The 12,246-nt window shown below is 37.6% G+C and overlaps 1 protein-coding gene across 1 annotated transcript; it reads right to left on the reverse strand.

Annotated features, from left to right (window-relative positions):
• Nucleotides 1-1,549: 1,549 nt before the first annotated feature.
• Nucleotides 1,550-12,246, reverse strand: LOC134629757 (von Willebrand factor A domain-containing protein 7-like). Its single transcript, XM_063477277.1, has 18 exons — nucleotides 12,052-12,246; nucleotides 11,068-11,275; nucleotides 10,490-10,575; nucleotides 10,281-10,374; nucleotides 10,022-10,150; nucleotides 9,735-9,921; nucleotides 8,807-8,976; nucleotides 8,462-8,574; nucleotides 8,095-8,211; nucleotides 7,524-7,727; nucleotides 7,304-7,439; nucleotides 6,849-7,001; nucleotides 6,625-6,717; nucleotides 6,219-6,328; nucleotides 5,660-5,812; nucleotides 5,071-5,394; nucleotides 4,042-4,421; nucleotides 1,550-1,604 (listed from the first exon to the last, which is right to left on the reverse strand). Exons 1-18 carry the CDS (start codon nucleotides 12,244-12,246, stop codon nucleotides 1,550-1,552), a joined length of 2,907 nt encoding a protein of 968 aa, XP_063333347.1.

Genomic DNA, 12,246 nt, shown 5'->3' on the forward strand with positions numbered 1-12,246 from the left:
TCTGACACACACAGCAAAACTATTGACTACACTACACACTAACTACACAAGATTTGCGCTAAACGTCTCAAATCTCTCACATCTCAGAACACCGCCGTCACTCCTAAAACTTCCTCCCTTTTCTTAACAACTAGATGCCACGTTGCCATACCATTTTTTGATTGGTCGACATGGTACTTTTTTGGACGAATAGGAAAGAGAGAGGGGGGTGGCGGGTTTGTTTTTGCTCACAGGTGGAGAGCGCTTTCGAGCCTTTTTTCTTATAAAATGCCGTTTTTACCGTTTCTTCCCACAGTAAATATAAACAACGACAGTATTCAGGAAGAAAACCAAACATTGCAGATATTTTTATTATAACTCTGGTTTTACGTGGCCTATCAACACAATTTAAAAACTGGTATATAGTCCACACTTTTTCCGTCAATTGTTCCGTCTGTCCTGCTCACATCTCCAATGGTTGTACACGTTGTCATTAACGTGGCTTCACTCCACATCAGCCACCCTGCTTTGCTAGCTAAAACTCCAGTGTCGGCACATAAGGACGCTGTCATAGCCTGTCAACCACGTTGATTGGCTGCGTATACGAATGTGAATCGCATTATTGGCTGGACTATGGGATAAGGTGGCATCGTTCTAATCCCATACAGGAGCAGCCAGTCACTTACTGACTAACACTGCAAAACAGAATTGTTAACGTATTTATTTTAATTTCAATTCAGGTTAGATTTTTTTTTTGTGCGCAACACAGATTTTCTGTGCGCAGAGACCGTGCCAGCAGTGCGCAATTGCGCACGTGCGCAGCTTAGAGGGAACATTGGTTGTAATTATTTTTTCGTTGAAGGATGAAGGATGTTCAAACTCACTTTTACATGTTACACAAACTTAATATTTTCTGTTGTTGATTGATGACAAAAGTATTTTGTTCAATATACTCAAACATTTAAGTTAAGGAGGTGTTTATTAATTTTTGTGTTGCACTGACTTTTAACATTCATTAGTCAACTCACTAAAACGTGTACATGTAGACAACTTACTTTTTAAAGTAGAAAAATGCTTTTTTGTTAAGTTCTATCTACAAATGGCCAATTATTCCCTGGACCCCATGGTTAAACATTTTTTTAAGTAATGCAATAGTTACTTTTCAAGTAATTAATTACTTTTAGAATCTTGTAACTCAGTTACTAACTCAGTTACCTTTTTGAAGAAGTAACTAGTAACTATAATTAATTACTTTTCAAAGTAACTTGCCCAACACTGATGAAGACTCTTTTCAGTTAAAAGAATAGATTAGTCTGTAAGTAGTTTAAGTATGGAGTTGGATGCAGGCTGGAAGTAGAGAAACAGATACAGCACAGAACAGCTCAAAAGTCTTGGGTCATTGTGAAAAAATGTTTAAAGACGTAGGTTTATTTGTGTAATTACTTGCAGTGCAAAGAGGAAACACAATCAATAATTCATCCATCCATCCATCCATCCATCCATCCATCCATCCATCCATCCATCCATCCATCCATTCTCTTCCACTTATCCAATTCAGGGTCGCCTGGGCCTATCCCAGCTGTCTTAGTGTGAGAGGCAAGGTACACCGTGGACAGGTTGGAGGTCTAACACAGAGATGGACAAGCATTCACACTCACACCTATGGGCAATTTAGAATCATTAATTTACCTAACCCCACTAACTGCATGTCTTTGGACTATGGGAAGAAGCCAGAGTACTTGGAGAGAACGCATGCAAACATGAGGAGAACATGTAAACTCCAAGCAGGCAGACCCTGGCCTGATGGTGAAATTGGACTCAGGACCTTCTTGCTATGAGGACCGTCTTGCAACCGTGCTAACCACTGTGCTAAATCAGAACAACAGTTGCATCAAGGTGCTTTATATTGTGAGGTAAAGACCCTAAGATGATAATATAAGGACATCAGAGAAAACCCCAACAATCATATGAGGGATAAGGAAAGTTTTAAGTCTGATCTTAAAAATAGGCTTAAAATTGAATTGAACTGAATATACTGCTTAGGTTAAACTTTGGTTAGGAGTCTGATCTTTGACATTCTGGATATTCTGGATGGAAATTTGGAAATGGAAATATCCCCAAAATAAAAAATAACACTACTACAGAAAAATGTGTTAGTATCAGGAAAATCAGTTTCCTTACATATAAGTAAAACTAAAATGGAAATGATGTTGGCAATATTATTATTATTATATATATTATAATCAAAAAGTAAAGCTGAAATCCACTGAAATAAAATACGGTGTCTTAACTGAAAGACTCATCTTACAATTTAGATATCGGTAGAAGATAAATTGAAATGCTCACAAGAGCTTATTTTTATGTTTCAGTCAGAGAAGATAGAGAGAAATCTCATGTGATTTAAGAGAACTGTTGTTAATCTTTAACTGTTAGTTTATGCTCATTCACATAAAACAATGGATGATTTACCCAGAAGTAATTAGAAAATACTGATTAAATAGTCTGAAGTCATCAGATTTTCTTTCTTCATAGTTAATATTAATTCTTTCAGACTGTTAGATGAGCAGAACAGTGTAAAACCATAACCTTAAGTGCAAATTTTAGCCAACACTTTCTTTACTTTAGTCCACAAAACCTTGTAACAACAAAACGGTAGTTTATTAGTTGATTGCCATTTATTAAAAAAAAAAAAACCTTTATGTACTTACATTTACATCTGTTATGACAATAAGTATCCATTAAGTCCAACATTTTCTGAAAACTATTCCTCTTTATCTTCCCTTTATCACATTTATTGAAGGTAATATAAAGGCTAAAACATTTCATTTTTAAAATGGTGAAAGGAACTTCAATAAGAGTCATTACTAAACTTGGAAAACTTTTATTAACAAAAGACTTACAAGCTCACAGAAGGGTTATTCATTTATGTACACAGAGAGCTTTCCCTCTGTTGTAACTGATTATGTTGCTGTGATAATATTTGATTTTAACAGGATGAGCAGGATTATTTAACCACTAAAATAATTTATCATGGTCAGTGGCAATTCATGGTCAACACTTTTTCTGTGTTGGACTTGTTGGAGGTTTACTCTCAGGTAGATGATATTGTATACAAATGTTTGTTTTCTGTTTAAACTCTAGGCATGTGTCTGAGTGTATATTGTATTGGTGCCCTCTTTCTTTCCTTTTATAGTTGTGCCTGTTGAGCTGTTTTGGAAGCAGCTTGATCATATGGTATGGGGAAAGACTCATCAAGCCAATCCAGCTTCTTGGAGATGCTCCAGGAAGCATAGAGTGAAATCTCATCAAATTACCTTAAAAAGGTCTCCCAGGCTGTAATCACTGCAAAACGCTTTTTGTTTTAAATGACGGCAAAATTTGGCGAACACATTCATTATTTGGATTTAAATCATTACCAACTACTACTAACTCTGAGTCAGCATGCCCAGTTCGTTACATTTCCTATTTATCGTAATTTCATATGTGTTTTTACAGAAAACAATGGAATGTAGAAGTTATACCAAATGTCTGATTGGTAGTGTTTATTTGTAGAACTTAGGACTTTTATTGTTATTGTACAGTTGCTTGCACAGTGAAATTAGGTAGCAAGACAAAGGTTGTTGCATATAAATCACAAGACTGCAACATAAAAACTGCAATTTATTGTAATTTTGCGTGCAACATTGTATTCTGTTAAAATTACAGACATTGCCTAATGTCTTATATTCCTAATGAAGTATTGTAAAATACAATATTGTAAAATAAAACATTTAAAAAAAATAATTTTCTAAATATGTGCCAAATCTTTAGGTCTTAAAGAAGATTTCTCAAAGTCAATGCTGATGTGCCAATAATAGCAGGTCTTAGTATATATATATATATATTTTTTTTTATCAGTGTTTTGCTTCATAGCCAGCTCAGCTCAGCAGTCAAGCTTAGGTCACTTGACTCATATGTCACAGATTCACAAATTCAGCGCAATTGGCATTTCTTCTCTGTTACTTCAAAAGTACTGAAAGCACAACACTAAGCCAAAGAATGGTTGATATGTTCAAAGTGTACCCTCCGGTGGATGTTGTTTGAACTGCAGTTGTAGTTGCAGGGGTTGTTGTCGTAGGAGGAGGTGTGGTAAGCACTCTAGCCTGTCCCACACATGTCCCCACATTTCCTACACTATCTACAGCACTCAGCTCTACAATTGGTGAGCAGCAGGAGGCAGTGTAGGTAACCAGGGTAATATTCTCACCCCCTGCTTCAACTACTGTGCTCATATTCAGAGTACCATTCCCTTGCCGAATGGTTACACTGTCAATACCAGTTCCATTGATGCCATCAGTGAAATTGGCAATGAACTCCCACTGGGAGGAAGCACAAAGCAATGAAGTGGAATCACAGGTTGATGTGTTGACTACCTGGCAAACTGGACGGTTAACATCTGTCACCTGGAGTCAGAGAAATAAACAGGATGAGGAGAAACAGGTTGGGAATGTGTGGTAGCAGTTATTAAAGATAAAAAGAAAAGAACAATAATTCAATTTGTATGTCAGTGTCAGTTCTCATTAAGTCTCTATCTTGCAATCGTGCTGAATACCTCATATTTCTGTATTATTTTAGTACTATTTTGTCCCTTTTGTCTTGCATTTAGTTTTACTTTCTTTATCCCATCCTTGATTGTTTGCACTTGTTTGTTTACCCACCCGTTCCACATTCACCTAATCATACTTTGATTATTAATATCCTCAGTTCTCCCTTTGTCATTTTTGTGATGTGTTTCTCATCTGTATTTCTTATACATAAAGGTGTGTTTTAGTTTGTTTAGCCAGTGTGGTGAGTCTGCATTTGTGCCCTTGTCTAGCAAACCATGACAAACAATTTAACATCAATAATTCACAAGAGAATAAAGCACATAAAGCCTTACTGTAACTGCAAAACAACAATATCAAATCAAATAGCATGTAAAACCTATCTATCTTTAATTTGAAATAAAAATTACAAAAATATGTATTTCTTTTTGATATATTATGTACGTGATCATTAATTATTACAGAATTAAGAATAATGTTGAAAAATATTCTAACCATTATCACTCACCTTAGCAGTCACAGAAAACCTGAGAACTACATAGTTGATGTCGGTGGCAGCGGCGTTTTCTGCCTCAATGGTGAGGGTCACGTCTGTTCCTGATGCAGCACTGGATGGAGCCGTTAGGGTCACGGTGCCATTGGCTTTACCTCCACTGCCTGCTACAGTAGTAACATTGCTGGGTGAAGTGGAAGAATAACTGCGGTCATTGCTGACTCGCACTGTGAATGTCTCAGTTGTAGAGTCAGTTATAACTCCATCAGTAGTTGTGGCGACTGTGAAGGGGATGGAGATAGTGGTGCCCGGCTCGATGTTGGTATTATTGGCTTGGGCCTGGACAAGAACAGAGAGAAAGAGGAGCAGGGGAATGATTTTTTTTTCTTTTTAAACATTGTTGACAATAATATGTTGATGCATAATGACATGACTTCACACTGAAAGAAGCACAGTAGGAATGTCTATTGTTTATGATTGTAGACTTATTTACGTAGATGGCTATATGATATAAAGTAAAAAAAAAACCAAACAATAAAAATCTTTCAGTTTATTTATGGTGACATTAAAGATTGTTCAGAAAGCACACATTAACTGTTCTCACAGTGACAGAGATGCTGGAGGTCTTGATCTGTGTGGATGCTTGTCTCTGGAAGCTGCTTGAAGTGGAGCTGCTGTCCTCTCCTTTCAGGATAAACACAAACTCACCTGCTGGAATTCCACTAAATGTCACCAGGAAATCGCTGCTTCCTAATGACTGCATGAGACAAGAAGGAGCAACATGCATTGTCACCGGATTAACAGTAACCAAACCAAACAATATATGACTACATCCTTACGGCAGGGTAGGGCGAGTGCGAGGACTATTTGTGGATGTTGCAGCAGGACATTCATGTATTTAAGGTTTGAAAATTACACACAATGTTAATTAAGCTCTGAAATGCCAACAATATCTTTTTACTATGTAGTAATATTATAATTTCAAATAAATGCTTCTTCAGTTCACTGAGTTTTATGCACAGCTCGTGATTTCTATTGGACCAATGAACACTATGTTTTTTTCTTTTTCAGTCATTGTGTTGTAGATTTGCTGGTGACACTTTGGATTAATGCATGACTCCAACTTCAACTAAGCCTTATCTGTCAGATAGATGGCCTCACACCTGCAATGATCCTTTGACCTCTGTTGGACCTGAGCTGTCAAACAGTGTGACTTCAGTGACCTTTACTGTGTCACTTCCTGTCACAGTGACCAAGAAGCTGGTATTACCACCTGAAAGAGAGGTGAAGAAAAAAAGGTAACTAAATGAGTATCAGTATGACAAGCCCTTAAAGCGAAACACAACCTGCACAAATAAAAAAGGTAAGCTGTAGGACAGAATAGTTAAGGTTGGACTTTACTGACTATAACATGATGTAGCATAAACCTTTGGGACACTGAGTAACTTTTTCAAGACAAATGATTGTTGATTAAAAGATGACTCTGTGGACAATGTAGAAAATTGTCTACCACAACAGAACTTTACAACTATAAAAATGAACAAACAGTCACCATAAAAGTAGCCTGACCTGAGAGAGGACGTCCCTCTTTTACACTGAAGTCCCCATGGGCTCCCTCATGCTCTTCGACAAGGTTATAAATGAAGTCCACCGAACTTTGACCTGATACACAAAATAGATCAGAAGGGCTGGAATACGTATGTTCAATAGTAGAAACAGACCTAGTAAATACATTTTTTTCTAAAAAATTTCATGTAACTCAGAGCCTAAAAATAAGCTTCCATAATACTGACCTGTAACCTTAACTAAGTAAGGGTTACTTGAGCTAACACTGAGTTGCCATAGGCCTGTTTGATTATCAGTGTTGAGGCTTAAACGACGCAAGTTTCCTGCTGTGGTGACAGATGCCAAAGGCCCACTGGACTGACTGGAAGTCTGAGATACACCTGGAGGAGAGGGAAAAACAATTCTAAAGGTGTTTTCAACATGACTGTGTAAGAAGGAAAAGTTTAATAAAACAAATGCATCAAATAGAGCCTTAGAATTAAAAGCCTGAACCATGAAATAATTGGCAGAAAATGTGTTTCGTGAACCTTCTCATTAAATTAAAAATAAATAAATAATATGTATATTTATACTACATATATTCAATAGTATAATGTATACTATATGTATTCAATTTGCATACACAAATTTACATTTCTATCATATTTGCTACAGGGTAAACAGACATTTATGATGACAAAACCTGTGGAGCTGGTGAGGCTGAAGGTGAGAGGTGAGTCTCCTGTGATGTAAGCTGTTATGTTCCTTAATGAGCCATCAACAGTAAAATTAAAATGATCAGGCCTTCCAGGATTCCTTGCTGCCTGAAAAACTGTCACCTAAGAGAAAAAGGAGAGACACATCACATTTACTCACACCGTGTCATCTTCAGTCAGATATGATTCTCTTGACTGATGTCTTACCACAGCGCTGGCTGATGAGTCTACTATAACACTGGTAGCCAGAGAGAGATCTGACTTAGTGACCTGAATGGCCTGACCTCCAGAAGCTTGAGCTAGGTCTTGGTATAACTGGGCACCAGATCGACCCATTACACGTGGAGCCACACCCTGAGAGGTTCTGCGGCGCCGTCGACCTGCTGCATTGTCTGTGAGCATGAAAGTAACCTGCAAGCACGAGGAAAAAAATCATAAACGTTCTTTTCACTATCAAGGACCACGAGCCTAAGTGTGAATGGAAAACATTTATTGATAATGAAGATGAAAGATGGATGATAATCAATGAGCCAGGCCAGAGGCAGCAGCTTTCGGGCCTGGCAGCCTTGACAGACGATGAAAAACATGCAAAGGAAAGGAGGTTGGAGCACAGAAAAAAAGGCACATACAGTGTGTGGGGCACCTGTTTAAAAAGTTTGGTCCCTCCGAACTTCAGATAATGTTCTTCATTTCAAGACAAATGTTATACAAATTATCAGATGTTACATGCCAAAAATTACATTTTTAAGAGCAAGGATGATACAAAGTTAACTCTTACCTGAGATTTGGTGCTCTCTATAAGAGCAATAATGGTGTTTTTCAGGTAGGCGTCTTTAGCTGGAGCATCAGTGAAGAGAAAAATCTCAGAGAAGGGTGGAGCTGCTGTCAGTGCAAGCTTCAATATTATTTGTATGAAAGACAGGACAAAGTATCAACAATTAATAATTAATAATAAAAATAAAAAATACAGTCTGAGTGAAAAGTGGGATTTCTGGCCACCTCAACTACACGTGTTTAATAATAAAAGGTCATTCTGAGAATACTGTGTCTATACTTTTTCTATACCATTTTTTTCCTCCCAAATCAAATATCATGTTTTTAAACTTTTGTCTAAAGTAGAAAACAGTCCATTGCGTTGTTAACACCTGCAGTCCAGACAAGGCCATTTCTGGGATATCTCCTCCTCCAGCCGCAGTCAAACTGTTCATCTGTCCTTTGAAGATGTCTGCATTAGATGTCATAACTATCGGTCCAAAATCTGCACATAGAATACATAACATTTAAAAAAAAATGTTCGAAGTGACACAGTTGCTCTTTTAAAGATTTGCTACAAACACAGCTGCTATTATATTCTCATTCATATGTAAGACTAAAAAACAGAAAATTAACTCCCGAATTAAGTCTATAATAATGTAATAATTATTAAGATTCTTTTCAAACAACATCTTTTCTATGTAACAAACCACAAATTCGCCCTGTAAATGATCTACCTGGGTCATTGAAAGGTACCAATATATAACCAGAGGGTTCCTCTCCTGTTCCCCTTTTTCTGTCAATGATCTCAAAAGAAACCCTCTTTGCTTCATCAATGTCATCACTCATACTTCCTGTTGTGTCTATGACAAAACACAACACAGGAGACTGGGAGAGGCCCATCAGTCTGTAGAAACAAACATGAGAAAAAAAAACAAAACAAATTACATATTTTCGTATTATTAATCTGATTTCTTTGAAACTATGGTTTCATTGATGCTTAATTCATTAGCAGGGAAAAATACACTTATTAGGAACACCTGTTTAACTCCTCGTTAACACAACTACCTAACTATCAGGTCACATTGCATAAACCCCATGTATTTAGGCATGTGAACATGTCCAAGATGATCTGAAGTTTTAATCGAGCATCAGAAAAGGAGAGGAAGGTAATTTAAGTGACTTGTGGCTTGGTTGTTGCTGCCAGACAAGTTGGTCTGAGTGCTTCAGAAAACTGCTGATTAACTTTGATTTTGCCACATAACCATCTCCAGTGTTTACGGAGACAGTAGTATCCAGTGAGCTGCAGTTCTCTGGGTGAAAATGTCTTGTTGATGTCAGAGGTTACAAGAGACTTGTGACCAGAGTGCTTTAGGTGAATAAGAAAGAAATCACCACTCACTATGTAGAAGACCATCTCTGAAAGCACAACACCTCTAACCTTGAAGTAGGCTATCTACAGCAACAGAAGACCACAGCGTCTGACACTTCTCTGTCAGCTAAGATTGAAGCTAAAAAAAAAGGCCACTAGAAACTGGACAGAAACGGTGGCAGTCTACAACATCTGTATTTGAGATGCAGAAAAATTTATTTTTTATCATGTGCTTCAGCTCCATTTTCCCCACATTTGTTTCCTCTTGTGTGACACTTGAGAGCTAGCTTTACCTCATGAAGTTTGTGTCTCCAGCCGCTAATCTGACATCCTCCATAAGCTCCATGGTGGCACGAACAGCCAGATTAGCTGCTTCATTGTGACGGAAGCCATGACTGGAATCAAGTGTATCCTTATTGATGCCCCCCACTGGATCCCTCCTGCTTGTGCGATCAGCAGATCCACCGTGACTGCATTTACCTTTGAACAGGGAAAAAATTTTATCATATTATCAAGAGATATTGAAAACATACAAAGACTTTATCATAACACATCAAAAGAGATGATTTCTCCAAGTTACCTGTAGGTTTTGATGAGGAGATGATGCTAAAGTAGCCTGTAGTCAGAAGTCCCTGGTTCAGCACATCAGTAAGAATGTTGTTAGTACAGTTCTCTCCTACACAACTTCTGCAAGTTGGAGTATTTTGTCCTGCAGAAATATCAAATAACAAAGAAAAAATATCGATTTATATTTTGAAAATAAACATTACAAATACTATTACAAATTTAATCTAGATCATATTTAAGCTGGAATTTTCATCTTTCAGGAGGGCGCCTACCTGCCAAGTTCTTAAGAGGTTGGTCAGGTCTGATCAGAGCACTGTATGGAGCTTTATTTCCCAGCTCCACCCAGTTACTGTGGCTGTAGAAGTCCTTCATATACAGAAAATGAAACAAATTTAGAATATCACTTTTGCATTTTATTTTAATTACACAATGCTGTCATCTAGCATTCTTAACAAATTAGCAGTAAATTAAGTATGAGTACCTGTAGAGTGTGACAGATTTGCCCTAGAGACCACCTCCCTCTGAAATAGTTTTCTATCTTAGCATGGGCCTTCACCACAGATGCACCTTATTATTAAAATACAACAGATTAGACACAGGCTGCAATAGTGTAGCCTGCACTGCAAAACCTGAACTACAACATTACATCACCAGTCTTTATCCACTCAAAGCAGAGTGTTACAGTGTGTGTGAATGTTGAAGATGTTATTCTGCAAGATTTCTGTTTGAATTTGGCAGTTCCAACTGACAAACAAGTCTTGTTTGTTGAGTACTGAAGTAATCTGTAACATCACTTTCCTTCCCTAGATATAGAACTTTCAAGTATGTAAGACTTTTGTGGGAATTGCTACAAACCAAATTAATGAGAAATGTTACAAAAATTCTTTCTAGATTTCTGTTTTTGTTTTTTGATTTTCTGTTATTTACCAAACCCTAATTCTAAACACTTTTCTTCATTAGGCTGTTGAATTCTATAGATCTGAGTTAGTTGAGTTAGTTATACATAGTATAACATTATTATTTTCATTATTAAACTATTATTGACAAGCTTTGAGGTACCTTCAGTGATGATATCCCGTCCTCTGTGGAAGGTCTCATCGTCAAAATGGCGTGCTGCACTCAGCAGAAAAATCGCGTCCACCGCTGCATTGCTGAGGTACATAGAAGCAATGGCAGTTTCAAACTTGATGGTGGAAACGAAAGATGTGAAGGTATCCATAGACGAACAGGCCTTTTGCACCTTGCCAGCTGACAAGTTGTTATCAATCTGGAGACAATAAATTTGTATATTACAACTCCTTAAATATGTTACTCGCATGTTAACCAAAATTGGTACTAACTATTGCGCTAAAGGTAAGAGTAGTCTTATCTCATCATCAGCAATTATGACCAGCAAAGCAGTTTGTGTGTAATATAGTACATAGTAATAAAGTGCAGGTCCCACTGGTGACACCCTTAATTTGGGTCAGAGACCACTGGCAGCAGTGTGGCCTCTGTTGACTGGGCTTGCTTGAGCACAATCCAACAGAATCTTTCTTATTATGTATGCAAATGGATGTTTCAAAGTGACACCAACATGAATAGTAGGACACGAGGTTTTATAGCACAACACTGAACTGTACGAAGAAAAATGTAATTCATGTTGCATCTGACTGATGTATTTCTCCATTCTACAATGGAGTGTGAATAATGCATATTCTTTAGTTAGTGTTAAACAATACGCAAAGCCAGGGGTGTAATTTCCAGGAGGGTTAGCGGGGTTTTGACCCCCCCCCCCCCAATAATCAGACCCAACCAATATAACCCCCCCAATAAAATTATGAATTATCTTGCATAAATAGGCTGTTGATTTTCTTTACTCATTTCAGGTATTACCAGCAAAATAGTTTCATGTTTATTCATCTGGGAATTTACCCAGATTTATTTACTTATTTAGACAGAGATCTTGACCCCCCCCCCCAATGTTCAGCACAAAGTTACGCCGATGGACAAAGCACAGATGTATCACTGTTCTTGCTGTGTTTATTTGTAAGTCTAACTCACAATCAGATTGAAGTCCAGTCCTTTAGAAGCAGCAATATCTCGGCAGACCTCTGCTGTCTTTCGAAGGACTGCTGTTCGTGTGATTTCACGGTGGGTGAAAGAATTCGAGTTGAAGAGTGGTTTAAAGCTATGAATAAGACCTGGGAGGGAGAGGACCAGCACCAACAGAAGCATGACTGACTGCCTGGTAGTCAT

The sequence above is a fragment of the Pelmatolapia mariae genome, linkage group LG6 (genome assembly GCF_036321145.2).
Source record: "Pelmatolapia mariae isolate MD_Pm_ZW linkage group LG6, Pm_UMD_F_2, whole genome shotgun sequence".
NCBI classification, from domain to species: Eukaryota; Metazoa; Chordata; class Actinopteri; order Cichliformes; family Cichlidae; genus Pelmatolapia; species Pelmatolapia mariae.